The sequence below is a fragment of the Chenopodium quinoa genome, unplaced genomic scaffold (assembly GCF_001683475.1).
Source record: "Chenopodium quinoa cultivar QQ74 unplaced genomic scaffold, ASM168347v1, whole genome shotgun sequence".
Classification (NCBI taxonomy): Eukaryota; Viridiplantae; Streptophyta; class Magnoliopsida; order Caryophyllales; family Amaranthaceae; genus Chenopodium; species Chenopodium quinoa.
The window spans coordinates 6,331,850-6,348,117 of record NW_018743331.1 but is presented as its reverse complement, the minus strand read 5'-3'; the positions used below and the strand labels follow the sequence as shown (position 1 = coordinate 6,348,117).

General features: G+C 35.2%; 2 protein-coding genes across 2 annotated transcripts; both read right to left on the bottom strand.

The window, feature by feature from the left end:
• Window positions 1–203: 203 nt before the first annotated feature.
• LOC110737581 lies at window positions 204–728 on the bottom strand. The gene has a single exon (XM_021917918.1). It carries the CDS (start codon window positions 726–728, stop codon window positions 204–206), a length of 525 nt encoding a protein of 174 aa, XP_021773610.1.
• A 2,574-nt stretch (window positions 729–3,302) lies between these two features.
• Window positions 3,303–16,262, bottom strand: LOC110737842 (RRP12-like protein). The gene is made up of 18 exons (XM_021918188.1): window positions 15,595–16,262; window positions 14,233–14,743; window positions 13,870–14,130; window positions 13,676–13,767; window positions 12,659–12,868; window positions 12,148–12,552; window positions 10,042–10,202; window positions 9,797–9,890; window positions 9,632–9,688; window positions 9,179–9,313; window positions 8,765–8,827; window positions 7,787–7,918; window positions 6,717–6,878; window positions 6,489–6,617; window positions 5,729–5,830; window positions 5,550–5,626; window positions 4,750–4,890; window positions 3,303–4,118 (listed from the first exon to the last, which is right to left on the bottom strand). The coding sequence occupies exons 1-18, from the start codon at window positions 16,135–16,137 to the stop codon at window positions 3,557–3,559; spliced, it is 3,837 nt and encodes a 1,278-aa protein (XP_021773880.1). The 5' UTR covers window positions 16,138–16,262; the 3' UTR covers window positions 3,303–3,556.
• Window positions 16,263–16,268: the final 6 nt, after the last annotated feature.

The window sequence follows — 16,268 nt, the reverse complement described above, 5'->3', positions numbered from 1 at the left end:
TCTGGTGTTAGGCTTTAAAAACCTATTTTGTTAAGCAATGCAAGTAATTTGCTCATTTGGTTTCAATATAATTTCAGATTACTAAGTAGTTGCTTTAATCATTCCATCCAAAATATTGTATACAATACATTGCAAAAGTGGTTCAATGCCACTTATAAACCATTACAAAAGCATTACTAGTATTGTTCATGCCTAAGGAAAAATTACATTTTAAGCATTACAAACCCCTCAATAACTACCATCACTAACATGACTAAACTAATCCCAAAAGCAACACACAGAACAGAGTGCTCTGATCCTCCATTTCTTCCATGCATCTCTCTGTTCATCTTCTTCCTGTATGAGTTTAAAGCCTTGCATTTCATCTTCAGGTTGTCCACTTCATTGAGCAAACACCTCATCTGTCCACCAAGATCATCAACTTCCCTTTTATAGTCAGTAATTTCTCCCTTCAACAGCTTCTTGTCCAACAACAAATTGTTGATCACCTCTGTTTGCCAGGCTGTCCCATCAGGTTCATCCACCCATTCAAATACTTTACAACCCCTGCTTTCAGTTACAGTATCATAGAACTTGCATGTTCTGAACTTTCGACCAGGGTTCTCCCTTGTCCAACTGGTAAGCTTCGCAAAAGGAACACCACACTTGCACTTCTTCTCCCTTGAAGGAGAGGAACTTGTGAAAGACATCTCCTGCATCAATATGTCATCCACAATAAGCAAAATCATTCCTACTATTAAAATCTATACAAATGAACCAAGGAAATTAAACAATCAGTCCTAAAAATCAAAACCCCCAATTTATTTTTGCGATGAACCCTAAGTTCATTTTTTCGCAAATATGAGGACAATTAACACACATACTTCATGAAATAAGTACGAATTATATGATTACTTACACATGCGAACTGAATTATGCACTTAATTCAACAACATAGATTGATTTACATAACATTTAAGAAAGATAAATTAGGGTTTTCTATAGTGGTATTGACGCAATTACCTGATTTCAAATCTTCCTCCCCCGAACAATGATGCTTAAATCAAACAATTTGGGCAATTTGATTGTTGAATTCGCAAAATTTGAACCCTAATTTTGTGTAAACAGATCAACAATTGAATGATTGTGAAGGATATCGCAACTATATAAAAGACTTTGAAAAAAATAGTTGTTGCAGTGGGCCCAACTAACAGTTACTCTAACGTTGTAACCATTTAGGTGGTGAAACCAAAATTTTAATTTTTAAGTGGTGTTATAATAAAACTTTGAAATTTTGTGGTGTTATAATCAAAATTTTGTGTTTTTTCTGGTGTTATTTTCTAAAATTTCCTAATTATTATGTACAAAAAATTTTATTTTTTAAATTGATATTGTTTTATTCCCTTTTCGTTAGGGTTTGTTTGTCGTAGTTTTTTTTGTTTTCAGTTTTCTGTTTCCGCAAACATCCACATTTTTAAAAGCTGATATGTCTTGCACTCTTACCTGCTCACTTGCTCTATTAGTTTTTTTTGTAAATTTCTGAACAAAGGGGTTGGAGTTACGCTGCATTGAGAAAGTCTTAGCTGAAGCTGGTCTAGCCAAGGAAGATATCAATTATATAAATGCACATGCTACATCAAGTCCAAATGGTTTTCGAAACTCGATTGGTTGGTCATATTAACTCGAACCTTGAACATATTAACTCAAACCTTGTGTATTTGATGAGTCATGTGTTGCAATATTTTACAAATAATGCATTCATGCTGGAAAACATATATTGGAAATGCACTTAGTTTACAATCCTTAAATTTGTACGTGAAAACGAACATATAATATCTGAAATCATGTTCATGCTTCTCTACACCTACCTTGATTTCTAATATCTAACCTTGCATTTCTAGAAGGCATATATATAGATGGCAGAATGAAGTGCGTAATGTGATGCTTTTACATAAAGGCATGCTCTGCTCAATATGAGGGAAAGTTAAATGCAGCCTTAGGAGGACTTGCTTCTGGATGGAGCAGATTTATTGTCACTCACTCTATTTGCCACTTTATACCGCTCCTCAAGATATCAATATCCGCTACATAAATAAAACTGATGCTCGTTGTTTTGTTCATGTACAAGTGTAATAGAATGGGTTTTGATACTCATAGAATTTTCATTCCAATAAGTTACTGATGAATCTTTAGACTTTTCCATCATTGTCATTCATGCTCAATGCTCATGTGCGCTCTCTCATTCTTTACTTGACGGGAACAAGTGCTGCACTTATTTGATGCATCTGCTGTCATGTTGGGTAGATTTAGATTCAATACTGGTGTCAAATACTGCATTTTTTTCTATCTTCTGAATTCATAACTGAAACAAAGGTGTTAGTTTCAATGTAAAGAGTTGATTTGATGGGGTTCAAGGGTAGAACACTAAAACTGATGGCTAGTTGATTATAGGATCATTATTTTCATATATTGAGATTCAAAGTTATGTGAGAAATAATCTAAGCTAGTAGCTTGACATTATTTTGTACGAGACAGTATCACATTATTTTTCTATTAAGGTTGGTTTTGTTTTGTGGAATCCTAGCTTATTGGGTTTGCTTCTTTGTGAGATTGAAGCCGTTTCTCATCGGTAGCTTAGTCTTTTGAGTTGGGAGTTTAGGTTGTTTTAAAATTTTGGAGTTTATTGTACGTTTTGAGTCAATCTGTATCTAAAGCCAGGTTCTCATTGTAGTCTTATTAATTCTTGTATTTCAAGTATATTGCAATAAAAGGGATGATTGGGATGGTATGCTTGTTGCCTTTTCTAATCTGTCTAAAAAAAATATGTCAAACTGCTTAGCATGTTCATTTCAAGTATATTGCAATCTTAGGGGTAGCATGAAATTTGAACTTGGTGAAGAAATCGAAATTTTTAATACTTCCTCAGTTTCTATTTAGTTTACACATTCAATTTAGACACACGTATTTAGGAGAGCATAGAGAATGAAAAAGAATGATAAAGCAAGTAGTATACACTAAGAAAGCAAGGTATAAAACTTATCTACAAAGATAACATATTAACTAAAAATAAACTTCCTAAAAAGGAACATATATCAACTAAAAATAACGGAGGATAGTATTTTGACAAGGCATTTTAAAAAGGTAATGATATAATGTCACTTAATGGAATACAGGCTTTACAGCTGAATGAGTAGGAAGTTAGATCACAAAATACAGTAGCACAATCAGTATTCAGTATTGTGCTCCCATGAAAACTTAAAACTTTGCCCACGACGTCAATATTTAATTAATTATACTGCACAAACTATAAAAATAAACTAAAATGAAGGAATAAATCAATTTATCATCGAATAAATTCATTCATTAATCAATTTATGATGCATCATTACAAAACGAAATCATGAATTTACATGACGTCAAAATTAGACTGCACTTACATTGTAGACTCATAACATATGTGTACTAGGGAGAAAAATAAAATAAGTTCTTTTCAAAATTCCTATTATTTTTTTCTATAAATAACACGAAAATAAATAAAAAAACTAGTAACAGAATATTGAGCATTCTAAGCTACCTTTCATTTCTTATGAGCCTTTTTTACCTTGCTCTTAATGGAAAGTGCACTTGCAACACTCCTCCCTTCGAGCTTTTTTGTCAACTTAACAACACTACGCATACCCCTTCTAGCAGCAGCCCGGTGCTCGGGTCTACGGCTGAGCATCTTACGGTCCAGTGGCCAGTATGCATACGGCTCAAATTTGCCCTTCTTTTTCAAATCTCCACGAGCCTTCTTACTAGCATACTCATTACCAGTATAGGCCCATCCTGACTCAGATGTTTTCCTGCGCTTCTGGTCAGCCTTCTTTGATTTAGAAGAAACAAAGCTTCGAACATCAGTTTTATCTTCATCATATTCATAATTATCATCATAATATTTCTCACTCTTGGGTTTTCCTTCCTCACGAATTATTAGTCGTCCATCCTCATCAAACTCGGGCTCATCTTCTGAATCAAGCTTCCTTTTCAGATTTCCACCAGAACGAAGAGCTAGCCTTGTTTTACGCTGGTCCAGAAGATCAAGTGGTTCATCTTCTAGGTCAACTTCTAATAAGCTCCTTCCAGACCTCGTTTTCCTTGACCTAAGAGAAATTTATTAAACTAAGGTACATAAAGGGAATCTCTCTAAGTTATAAATTATTTAAATACTTTACATATCCTTCCATTTTATTGGACCTGAATAAATCAAGAGAAACTCCAGTCCTCCATCCTCAGAGGTGGCAAACAGGTCGCAGTCATGCCATGTCTGGCTATATTCGAGTCTATTGAATATTAGGTACTCTCTTTGTTTTTTTTTATAAGCTAAAGTTGGAATTAACACTATTCATATGTCATCATTGACTTAATTTTTTTTACCAACAATAAATATGAGCATATAATATATTCATCATAATGCATGTCTACTTTTATAAATTAATTTTTATATAATTTTCACTAATCTCTTATTAAATATATTAATGGTCAAAGTAGTATCTTGGCAAATGTGCAAATCCAACTCTAGTTTATAAGAGAGGGAATATTATAGAATAAATGAATTTTGGCTGGGTCTTTCCAAGTCAGGTAATTTGGGTATTGTTGTTTGTCAGGTCAACTGACCCAAATGAAAGAGAAACCAATTCAGTGCAAGGCCAACAGAACAGCAGAAAAAGTAAACAGTGCATACTTCAGTACCTAATACATAAAAGATGAATTGACTAATAAAATGCAAGATACCTTGATGAAGGCGCTTTTGATTTTAACTTGGAAGATGATCTGCTCCGTCGACCAACAGATGTCCCAGCATCCATATCATCCCCATCACTAAATTCTTCATCAAAGTCAGAAAATATCTTTGTGTGACCCCATCCACTTTGCCTGCAAAGTGCAGTCACACACTCACTCGTTAATCACAACACAAGTTGGCATAAACCAACAGTGTCAAATAAAAGAGCAATCTTTACAATTCCTATTAAAGGAAAAAATGGTTAAGTTCTCAACTGTAACCAGCATGCAATAACATCTACTCTATACTTGTATCACTGTAGCTAGTATTCATGTTAGACATGGGTATGTCTCAGTATCAAATTCAGCCATTTATAAATTCCATACTTTTGGTACAAAATGAAATGTGATTTGTCCATACATAATAACATCTGCTACTATTTGTTATTCAAGTAAGATCTCGTGTTTGTGTTAGACATGAGTATCTGTCAAAGTAAAATATTCAGCCATTTTCAAATTTCCATGTTTTTGGTCCAAGTGTTTAGGATGTGACATAGGTACTTGAGGTGAAATGAAGCATCCAGGTGACAAAATATTTGTTAGAGAAAGAGTGTACATAGCATTTGGCATTTCCCACATACCTTCTAATAATTTGCTTTCGAGCTAGAGTTATGTTACACATGCATTTTCCAGAGAAGGATAAAAAATATAGCAATTGAAAATTCCCAAATATTGACAAGACATGTCAGAGTAAATTTCAACCCGTAAGCACGCAAGCAATATGAAAAAAACAAAGATGGAATAACTTAAACCTGGACGTAGTTGCTCTTGACAGGTAGGAACTTGTCTCAGAATTGGATGCCAACTTCCTTTCTTTCCGCTCTTTTATCTGGAGAGAACCAACAAGTAAGCAATCACAGACAAAAGAACAAAGGTCAGGTAATACACAGCAACTAAAAGAAAAGATTAAAAATTATATTCAACTTCTCACCTTGCGAATATTAGTAAGAAGTTTCATATGATCTTCTGGCATTACAGCCTTAATAGCATCAAGGCCACATTTCTTGACAAGCATCTCCAACAAGTGTTTAACCTAGCAATAGGCGTGAAACCAAACTTAAGAAGAGAGAGAGATGTTGATATAAGCTACTACAGTAATTCCTTTGATTTCGAAAGATCAATGTCGATACAATTCTCATCTGAAGAATAAATGCTTTAGAAGTAAAAAATTCCATTGAAACAGAATAAATGAAGAATTACAGTACATGGACTGAAAACCCAGCAGGATCCTCACTCCTCAAGGGACCCAAGGGTACAGTTCCTTAAATACACAATTTCGCCGGGGGTGAAGGGGAGGCCAGGTGGCAAATTTTGCTAGCTTACGTGTACATATGACGATGAAACTAGAGGAAAAGAGGTGGAGAGGACCCTAACAGCCCTATTTATCATAAATTCGAATGTACAGATCCAATATTTGACTCAATTACACTACACATCTACCACAGCCAGGGTTAGGAGAAAGAAGGATAAGTTCAGTGTCTTTTCTGGTCAAACCTAAGGGCATATACTGCTGCTGACCAACTAAAGCTAGGTGAGCCAACGAGCTAGTTTCAGAGTTAGCGGATACCTAAAATGAATGAAAAAGAAAAAGAAAACAAAGTAATAGTGCCAAGAACACGAGCACATGACCCAAATACGCTAAAAAAGGCTAAAAGGAAATGAAAGTCTCATAGCAACAGTAGGCCACAAACCTTAGCTTTGAAATGCTTCATGGAGCCATCCTGCCGTACTAAAATACCATCAACCATGCCTTTCAGGTAAATTTGCAGGATCTCAGATGGTGATTTTGCAACCAAAACCTTAAGTAGACCCAAATTAGCCTGAAGCAACACAACCATTCAACATAAATATCCCTACGAATAAAATTACAAAAAAAAAATTAAAAAAAAAAAATCAATGGTCAGTTAAACAGGACATACTTTAATGATCTCCTTGTCCTCCCTCTCAAGAAGTAAAAGTGAAGGGGAAAACAGATCGCATGCACCAGAAAGACAATCGGAAAATTCATAAGCCAAGCGAGCCAACCCTTTCACAGTTGCACTGATCATATGCGAACAATCGCTGGCAAGGCCTGCAGCTACCTGTTCAAATGAAAGAGCCCTAAAATCATTTCGAAGTTATATAGGAAAACAAGTCTATTTTTTAGTCAGATATATGTCACAAATGTAAACTCTTTTTTATGAAAAATTGTAACTTTCCTTTACCACACAACTCTCCCTTTTTCACGATGTAGGAAGTATGAGATACTCACTACTCAACTTTCCCGAGAAACTTCTGCCCCACACATCTTTTAAAAAAATTATTTTGATATACCTTCCAAAAATATCAAAATATTACCCAAGAAAATTATATACACAGTATTTACATTAAACCCTTCTCTAATAGTACAATATAAAACTCTTATTGATTGTTTCATCAAGATGAGCGAAGAGAAGTCCAGCTGAGATCCATGGTGTTTTCTTTGTTGTTGTCATTGAGATCTATGCAAAAGCACTTGCAGGTGGAGACCATGTTTAGGGTTGAAGGATTCGAAGAAAGTAGAATATTGTGAAGAAGATAGATAAAATGGCAGTGTTAGATATTGAAGTGGGAAAGGGGGATTTTACTGAGAGTTAAGGATTGATTAGATCAATTCAGATTTTTTTTTTTCTGCTTTTGCTGCATTGTTATCATCTTGATTTCATTTTTTATTTATTTTTGTAACTTGTTTTAAAGTTAAATACGATTTTTTTTTGTTTAAAAAAATTAAAAAATAAATAAAATCAAGCCAAGCCCCATCGGTTCCGCGACTGGTTCACTATATTTAACCCAATTTGACCGGTTCCGAGACTGGTTCAAAATTTTCGGACCCGGTCCTGACCGGTTACCCCAAGTAGATACTTCCATAGAGCGGATCTTAAGATGAAACTAGCCATATGATGAGTATAAAACAAAATAAACAAAATGAGGTACTCCAAAAACTGATAAGAGAAGCAACGAAACTACATACTTTCTCAAAGACTTGGAATAAGTTCTTCTTTTCCCCTCCTTGCTCCTTCTTTTTCCCTCCCTTCTCCTCGTCACAAGCATGACCAATTTGGACTAGAATATCATAAGCCCGATTTCTGGTTTTCTTATTAACCTGCAAATAATTTCAAAATTGGCATTCAACCTATGAATTCTACTGAAGAAAATGACTGAACAAAGTGCAAAGATACTAGGAAGACATGCCATCAGAAAAAAGTAAAAATTATACTCCCTCCGTTTTTTTAAGTGAGTGTTTCTCATGTGCACGTATGCCAATACAAAAAATTAATCAAACATATCTTTAATAATCAATAACTAAACATTATAACAATTGAATATTAATAATCTATTCATTGAGATGATTCCAATCCACAAGACTATTTTTTCTTATGTGTAAATCACTAACATTAGTAAAAGTAGTTAGGTAAACTGTGCAAAAAGTCAAAACGTTTCACTTAAAAATACAGAGGAAGTATATATGCAGTCCACCTAAGCCAATAATCAATGCAATCAAATTTGGCATTCAACCTATGAATTCTACTTCAGAAAATGACAGAACAAGTGCAAAGATACTAGGAAGATATGCCATCAGGAAAAAGAGAAAGAACAACTATATATGCAGTCCATCAAAGCCGATATACAATGCAATCATAGGTTAACTCCTCATACCTCAGCCAGAATAATTCAAAGAAAATTATGAGCAAAGCAAAACTAGAAAAATTAAAATATATATAAAAAAAATATAAAAAAAATATAAAAAAATAAAAAAAAAAGTAAAAATAATAACCCTCAAACAGTCAAACCACAAACAAAAATGAGAAAGGTTTTGTGGGACAGATGGAAATTATGATAGTACACAAAAAAAAAAAAAAAAAAAAAAAAAAAAAAAATCAGAAAGGAGTAAAGACCATACAAAAATTGTAATTCCAAAAATGCAATTTCAAAAAAAAAAAAAACATACCTCTTTCAGCGCAAGTACAATTTCAACTATGAAAGGACTGATTTTATCCCATCCTGCTTCATCCTATTGAATAGAAATATGACAACTTATTTTGATTAATATAATTTACTCCATCCATCTCCAAAGTTTCTTCACATGTGGGTTTAGCATGGAAATAATACTGGTAAAATTAAAGTACCAGAAGTGAATAGAAAGGTGGGGGGGAAAAAAGACAAGTGAAAGTAGTGAGAAGGAAAGAGAAAAAGGATTTATGTTATGGAGAGGATACATATTAAGTATTATGGGATTGTCATCTTCAACCCAAATTGTAGTATTATAGAATTTGGACAGCTGATCAAGGAAAATGTGAAGTATTTCGAGGATGGAGGGAATACATATAGCTAGCATGTAGAGTTTAAGGAAAACAAATCAAACCTTGATCACATGGACAATAACAAAATACAAACAGTCAAGCCTATGACGTTTGGCTGAGAAATGGCATTTAGACCGCACTTCACTCATCAACTTGAGAAGTTCTTCAATCTTCCTTGAAATAAACCCATCCGAATTCTACCAGCAAACAACCCAAGTCAAATGAACAGTTAAAAACTGACTAGAAAAAGATCATTATATAGCGCAAAGAATTGTACTTTCATTCTAAACCATTACAAACTCTGCTTACTTCAACCGTAACAATAGTAAATAGAAGAAAAAATAAATTATCTCCCTATTAATCAAAAACAAATGCTAAAACCATCATCTACCTCTTAGCCAATGATAGACCCACTTCAAAATGCTAATTAATGGGCACTTTTCATTTTTGAAGCATAAAATCCTCAATATTGTGGCGGATTGAATAAATTAAATCTGTAAAGAGGTTAAATTCACCTTGAGAATCATTGAAAGAACCTTGTACGCCTTCTTTTGGATCAAGCCATCGACATCCTGCAGCTCATTATATCAAAGATGCATCAAACATACCTCACAACCATAGCTCAAAGAAAACTACAGTGAATATAATGAGATGATCATATATATTGGTGAATCACAAACCTCCAGTGCTGGAATTATGGTAGAAAACAAGATATCAGTATCCTGAGGACCCAAACCAGGCAAAAGTGAAACAGCCAGATCAAAATGCTGAGCTCTGCCAATATAAAAAGAAGTAATGAGGAATTATCATTATAAACATAGAAGAAACCGTAAACATAACACATTGGTAGCAGCAAACATGGAAAATTCACCTTTTGGGTTTAACACAAAAGACATACTACTAACAGAAAAGACAACTAACACACCTCTTGCAAGAAAATGAATTATCACCGGATGAAAAGTCAATCTCCATTGCATCTCTTTTATTGCCATCATCAGTGAACTTCAAAAGTTGTTTCATTTCTTTCCTAAGTAATTTTGACACAGTATCTTCACCCGCTATTGATGCGAATTCACCTATTGTAGACTAGAATCAAACCAGAGCTGAAGTAAGTTTCAAGAAGCATTAAAAAAAAATTATCAGCAAACAAATTAAAGAGCAACGAATACTTGCATATGTCATTTGGTATACCAAGACTGGACTATAGTTTGTACCACAAATCAATTATTACTGGTCCAAGAAAGAAATTTTAACTTCAAGAAGAGGATTCTAGGTTCCAACTACATCAAAAGAAGGCATCACTATCCTTAGAAAACATATGAACCCATGAGGAGAATAGCAGCAGTATATAGCAGATTAATATTTTTTCTAAACAGGTTAAAAATATAATAAGTGAACTATCATTCATCAGTTTAGCCACTGGCAGAGTCAAGTGAAGCAGCCAGCAACCCATAGGGCCATAGCAGACAGTTAATTTGACAAGGACAGCCAGGAAATATTAATCCAATACCATAATTTCCTACTTCCCAACATTTATACCAACTTTTATTAGATTTATCCCCATACTGATGAAAACATCTAGGATCTGTATTCTAAGTTTGCCTACAACATTAAAATTATCACTGTTTTAACACAACACTGAAATGCAAGTCAGTATACCTCAATATTAACAATGTGTTCGGGATCCAATTTAATGGAAAAATAGAGAAGTAAACCTATGGATATCTGTGCAACAGTAAAACCAGAGGAATACATGGAAATCTTCAATGATAACTTTTTTGGTTTGTTATCATGGAAAACTGTGGAAAATTGAGAATCCTTCAGCTATGGTATTGATTTGCTTAGTTTTCCATAGTTGTTCCAACACTTTTGAAGGAAAAACCATTCAAAAAAATGGGCAACTAAAAGATTTTCCCACATTGGCTTAGATTTACACCTCCATAACTTCTCACAACCAAACATTGTAAAACTAAGAAATTCTCAGAAACATACACATCCACTCAGACTTCCTCCTTAAAGTTTGATCCCCTAAAACACTGGCATGGAGTCAGTCATTGAGGCAGAATGAATTTTTCAAGCGGGGAAGGGGAATGGAGAGGAGAGAGACATATAAACCGTAAGGGAGACAGAAAATGTCTTCAAGTATCCCAAATCTACAAGATAAAGGGATCAAATGAAATTCTAATAGATGCTTCACATACATAAAGGTTCAACAACTCTTTTACTGAACATCACAGAAACACAAATTCACCAGTACGTGAGGCAGGACACCCTCTTAATACAGTTCCAAAGCATAACAATTTTCGCTACATTTTTTAGCGGACAATATATAAAAAGGCACGCCCCTAGGCGCTAGGGGTCTTTCTCTAGGCAAGGTGATTTCAATGAAGCTCACCGAGGTGCAATGAGGAGCACAACTTTTTTTTGCCACCGAATGTTTTATTTCTATCAAGTGTGCTTCAACTCAATGGGGTACAAAAAGGCACAACATGATCCCTATCGCCTCAGTGCACATTTGAGTTAATTTTATAGATTGTTAAAGAAATCAAGGGTATTGACTAGGGGTAGTGGAATCTAATAATAAGAGGTGGTGATTGATGGTGGAGGAAGAGATGGGAATTTATACACTCGTTTTGGGAAAAATACAAAGGTATTAAGGCTGGGGCTCACTGTGCTCACAAAGCCCATCATACCTAATCATGGCTGAGCATTAGATTATAATTGAAACAAAATCAATCAATCAATGTAGACCAACAACTAGACAATACAGAACTTTTTTTGTCTAGATAGCCTGACAATGCAAAAAAATAAACAAATAAACTGGAGCAAGAAAAAAAAAATCATAAACATATACCTGCAACATTCAACAGGGTTGATATTGAATAAATATATAATAAAGAAAAACAATCGACATGAGTTATGACAAACAAAAATGAAGTCACTCTACCCGAATCAGCAAGCAGACACGGCTAACACTATATAACAGATAGAAACTTATGACTGTAGCATGAAAAAGAACATAGAATTGTACCAGCAAGCTTCCACCAGGATCATTTGTGGAGTTCAGGAAAGCATTGAATAAAACTAACAAGAAATTACGAGCAGAAGATCTCAGCACTCCCAAATTAGCAGAAGCCACCTCTTGATTGTAAAAACCAATAGCTCTCTCAATGGGAGCATTTAGTTTATCGCTGGGTACATAATTGTTTCCTTCTAGAATACACTTATTCTGTTGTATGAGGATTTGCAAACTGGAGCAAATAATTCCTTGAAGATCAGGCTCTTTATACAAAGCATTGCATAAAACTTCCTCAAGAAGTTTGAAGCTTTCAGCAGTGTCCAAAGGGTAATTGCAAAATGAAGGCAATAAGGTCCACACTTGGTATACAATCCTGTCTGTATATCTTGATGCCTGGACTTGCCCCTCTAACTTAAGCTGGTAAAGTACTTTCGTTTATCAATGATACGAGAAAAAAAGTATAAAATATTGATGAAAATTATGTAGAGTATTTATAAAGGCTAAGTAGCAAGACTAAAAGTACCTTTTTAGATTTTTGCTTAAGGTTTTCAACCATACCCAGCAATGACTCGACATAGAACCTCATACGTCCACCAACTGTATACTGTTTTAGAATTGGGAAAAGCCAACCATTAATATCAGACAGAGTGTCAGCTTCCAAATTCAGTGGCAAAATGCATAAAAAGACTTCAGGTCCCACTGCCGCAAGTGCTGATCCAATGCAATCTTGCAACTGTACATGAGAACAAGCATCACAAGTCAGAGGTAGATTGAAGGTAAGAAAACATTAAATAGAAGGGGAATAGGAAAGGGAAGGGAAAAGTATTGCTATGACACAGTTTCCATAAAGCATTAGTTGTATATGCCATATCCATATCAACCATTAGAATCTAAAAAGGATATATAGTTTGAGTAATTGTGTACACTACAGCACAAACTATCAAACCATATACAACAATTTGTTGGGAAAACCAAGCATTCTTGCCTTCTTGGGAGATATGGCAGAGGTAAACCCAGGCATTTTTGGGGTCAAAGAATTTCTTACCCAGTTGAATTTCAGTTAGGACCACATCTGAGACAAGACTGGTAACAATCAAATCATGAAAGTTCAAAAAAGCTCTTCTTTGCATGAGGAACTTTTCTTGATAAGAGGAGAACCGCTCACATTGAAACACTTTCTAACTATGTGGTGAGGTCAGCAGGCCTTACTAGGACACTTAGCAGATAAAACTGGATTTTAGTAATAAGCATTAAAGATAAGATAGCAAATGCTTTGGGCAAGAACCATTGATAGCTTGCAAAATAATGAAGTATGTAACAACATTTGCCTGAGATTTCATGACGATACAAAAATTTTCTCAGCTTTCTATTCTGATCAATTAGGTTACTGTGAACAACAATGATCCTGACTGTAAATATATGACATCCCTCTTTATACCTTGTTTTAAGGAAAGCTTCAGCAGAACAGTATACAATATGAAAATGACTAAAATGGTATCACCAACTTTCATGGGGATTGAGCTATAAGTGAAAAGGCAACCTTTTTCCTCTCTGGGAAATCTTCCTCGCTTTCCTTTTCAATGCTTGCCAAGCTCTCCAGGCTGCCTCTTAGAAGGACAGAAGAGAAAGTACCTAAAAACAGTAACCCAAAAATAAATACACCCTACATGAGATAGAATGTAGGTAAAGAAAGCAACCTCTGAAAGTCTGAAATAAGCACATCTTTATGATTACCTAGTTTGTCAAACATCAAAGAGACAATCTGGAAGGCCATGTCCCACTCGCTACGATATCTGTTGTCGAGAAAACTTCCAATAGTAGCACAAATTTTCTCAATAATAGACGGTGCAGACTTTCTGTTGTTGAAGTCTAAATTACTGTTTGCTCGGTCAACACCTTTCTTTATTAGGTCTTCATCAACACAAGCTTGTATCAGATTCTTTAATGACTCGGTCGCAGCAAATTTAGCTTCCTCGAACCCAGATCCAAAAATATCTGCCAGGTAGGCCAGTAGAATGCCATGAAACGGCATGGTAAAATATCACTGAAATAATTTTGCTTGACATGCAGAAATATGGAAGAGGGAGAAAAAACAACCTTGCAAAGCATTTAGTACAAGTGGAAGCTTATCAACGCAGATCTGCCTGTTGAGATTGTAAACCTTCCTCATACCGACATCCAACAGACGAGCAGTAACATTCATGCCATCAGCTGACGTTTCATCCACTTGAACTGAAGTAGCCAAAGCGCTTAGAAGGTCTACCAAATCTTCGGGTTTAACTTCCACACTAGGGTCAAGGCAAAGGACATACAAACTATCTGTTATACGCCTTGTGACAAGGGGCTTACGCACTCCCAATAGGGTTTTGTAGTACTTCAGGATGGATGTTTTGTATTTCATAGAAATATAAGGCAGACAATCTTTAAGAGCCTCAAGGACATGCAAAATCTCCTGGGCTATCTCAGCAGGGGCACCTTTTGATGCTCCAGCAAGAAGCACCAATTTCTGAAACATGCTAGTGAATCCTTCACTTGCAGGTGCCAACAGTGGACATCTCTGGAAGCTTTGTAATACATCTCGAATACAAATATGCGATTGCTTCCTCACCTTTACAGTTCAAAGAAATAATTCTATCAAAAAAAAAACTTACATCTACATATTCTAAAGACTGAAACGAATACACCAATAGTAACCGAGCAAGGTCATAACATAGGATGATTCTCTTCACCGACACAGATGAGAAAATTAATGCTGATCATTAACTAAACCCCAGGCCATGGCCAAAGTAAGAGTGTACGATTATGCGTCACATGTAAAAAAAAAAAAAAAAAAAAAAAAAAAAAAACTTACAGATCATACAAGATATTTGGTCGTTAAAAGAAAGTCATTTTATGCGTTATCACACAAACGGACTACCTTTTAAGTTTTATTTTCAAGCTTCCTAAAAGAAAAGGGCCATTTGATTACACTATACTAAATCCTATGCAAATTTTAAGCTCCTCAACATCAAGACATTGGCAGCGATTGCAGCAATCCAGTTATTTAAACCTTCACCTCACACCCAATCTAATTTTCGGATACAACAAAGGCAGTTCTGCACTGCACAGAGATTGCAGCAATCCAGTCTAACTTTCTCCTCCTTCCAATCATAATCTTTTTCATATATCTTTTTTGTTCCGAAACAATAAAAAGCTACGTGCAATCAAATGACATGCTCAATAAATTAAGCAATGCCGGAAATTTTACATCAGTACAAGAGCATGATTAATAAAATTATCAAGCAAACCACACACACCAACTAAACATAATTTGAGAGCTTAAATATTATAAAAGCAGTATGTTTCAATACCATTTGATGTTAAATTTCCTAATTCAACAGAACAGATAAAAACTAATTAATTAAACAACAAAAATCCAACCTTCAAAATTAAAAACACGTGATTTCGCAAACTTCGTACCTTACTATCCGAATGAGTGACGAATGCAAGAAGAAACCCATAATATTGACTAACATCAGACCAATTTAAAGAATCCCTAATAACCAGCAACCCAGAAACACAGCTCAACCCAGCCACAACACCATCAGTCGACAAACAACTACCGCCTTGTAAAACCCTAATCAACAAATCCAACAACAACACCTTCCTCTTCCTAAGACTCCCAACAGGAATCCTCGGCATTATCAAACTCATCAAAGTAAGAAGTGCCTCAACATTGTGGTCGGGTGACGTGGAGGAAGAATCAGAGGAGACACAAAGTCGGTCAAGGGAAGAAACAATGGAACCAAAGTACGCCGCAGGTAAGAGAGGAACGTTGTTGTCTTTGAGACCTTGCGACATTGTTCCGATAACATTGCAGAGATTGAGGTGTTGTTCGTTATTGGATTTTCCGAATTGCGAGATGATTGAGGTGCAGAAATCTTCATTTTGCTCTTCAATTGGGTTGAATTCTTCAATTGGGTCGAATTCTTGAAGGTCTAAACCTTCAATTTCCATATCCATGGCGGATGAAATTGGGGAAGAAGACGGTTTTAAACCCTAGAATTGATTGGTAGTGATGATGAAATGCTAGGGTTTTGGAGGGTTTTAGGTGGCTGTGGCAAAGGGTAGCGCTTAGCCTAGCAACGTGCTGG

What these genes read in the sequence shown, in the direction of transcription:
- LOC110737581 (XM_021917918.1), bottom strand. Translation starts at nt 728, where the DNA reads ATGATTTTGCTTATTGTGGATGACATATTGATGCAGGAGATGTCTTTC.
- LOC110737842 (XM_021918188.1), bottom strand. Translation starts at nt 16,137, where the DNA reads ATGGATATGGAAATTGAAGGTTTAGACCTTCAAGAATTCGACCCAATT. An exon ending in TTTGATGTTTGACAAACTAG is followed by an intron (nt 13,768 to 13,869) that starts GTAATCATAAAG and finishes TACTGTTTTTAG; the next exon opens with GTACTTTCTCTTCTGTCCTT. An exon ending in ATTTCCCAGAGAGGAAAAAG is followed by an intron (nt 12,869 to 13,675) that starts GTTGCCTTTTCA and finishes TCTCATGTACAG; the next exon opens with TTGCAAGATTGCATTGGATC.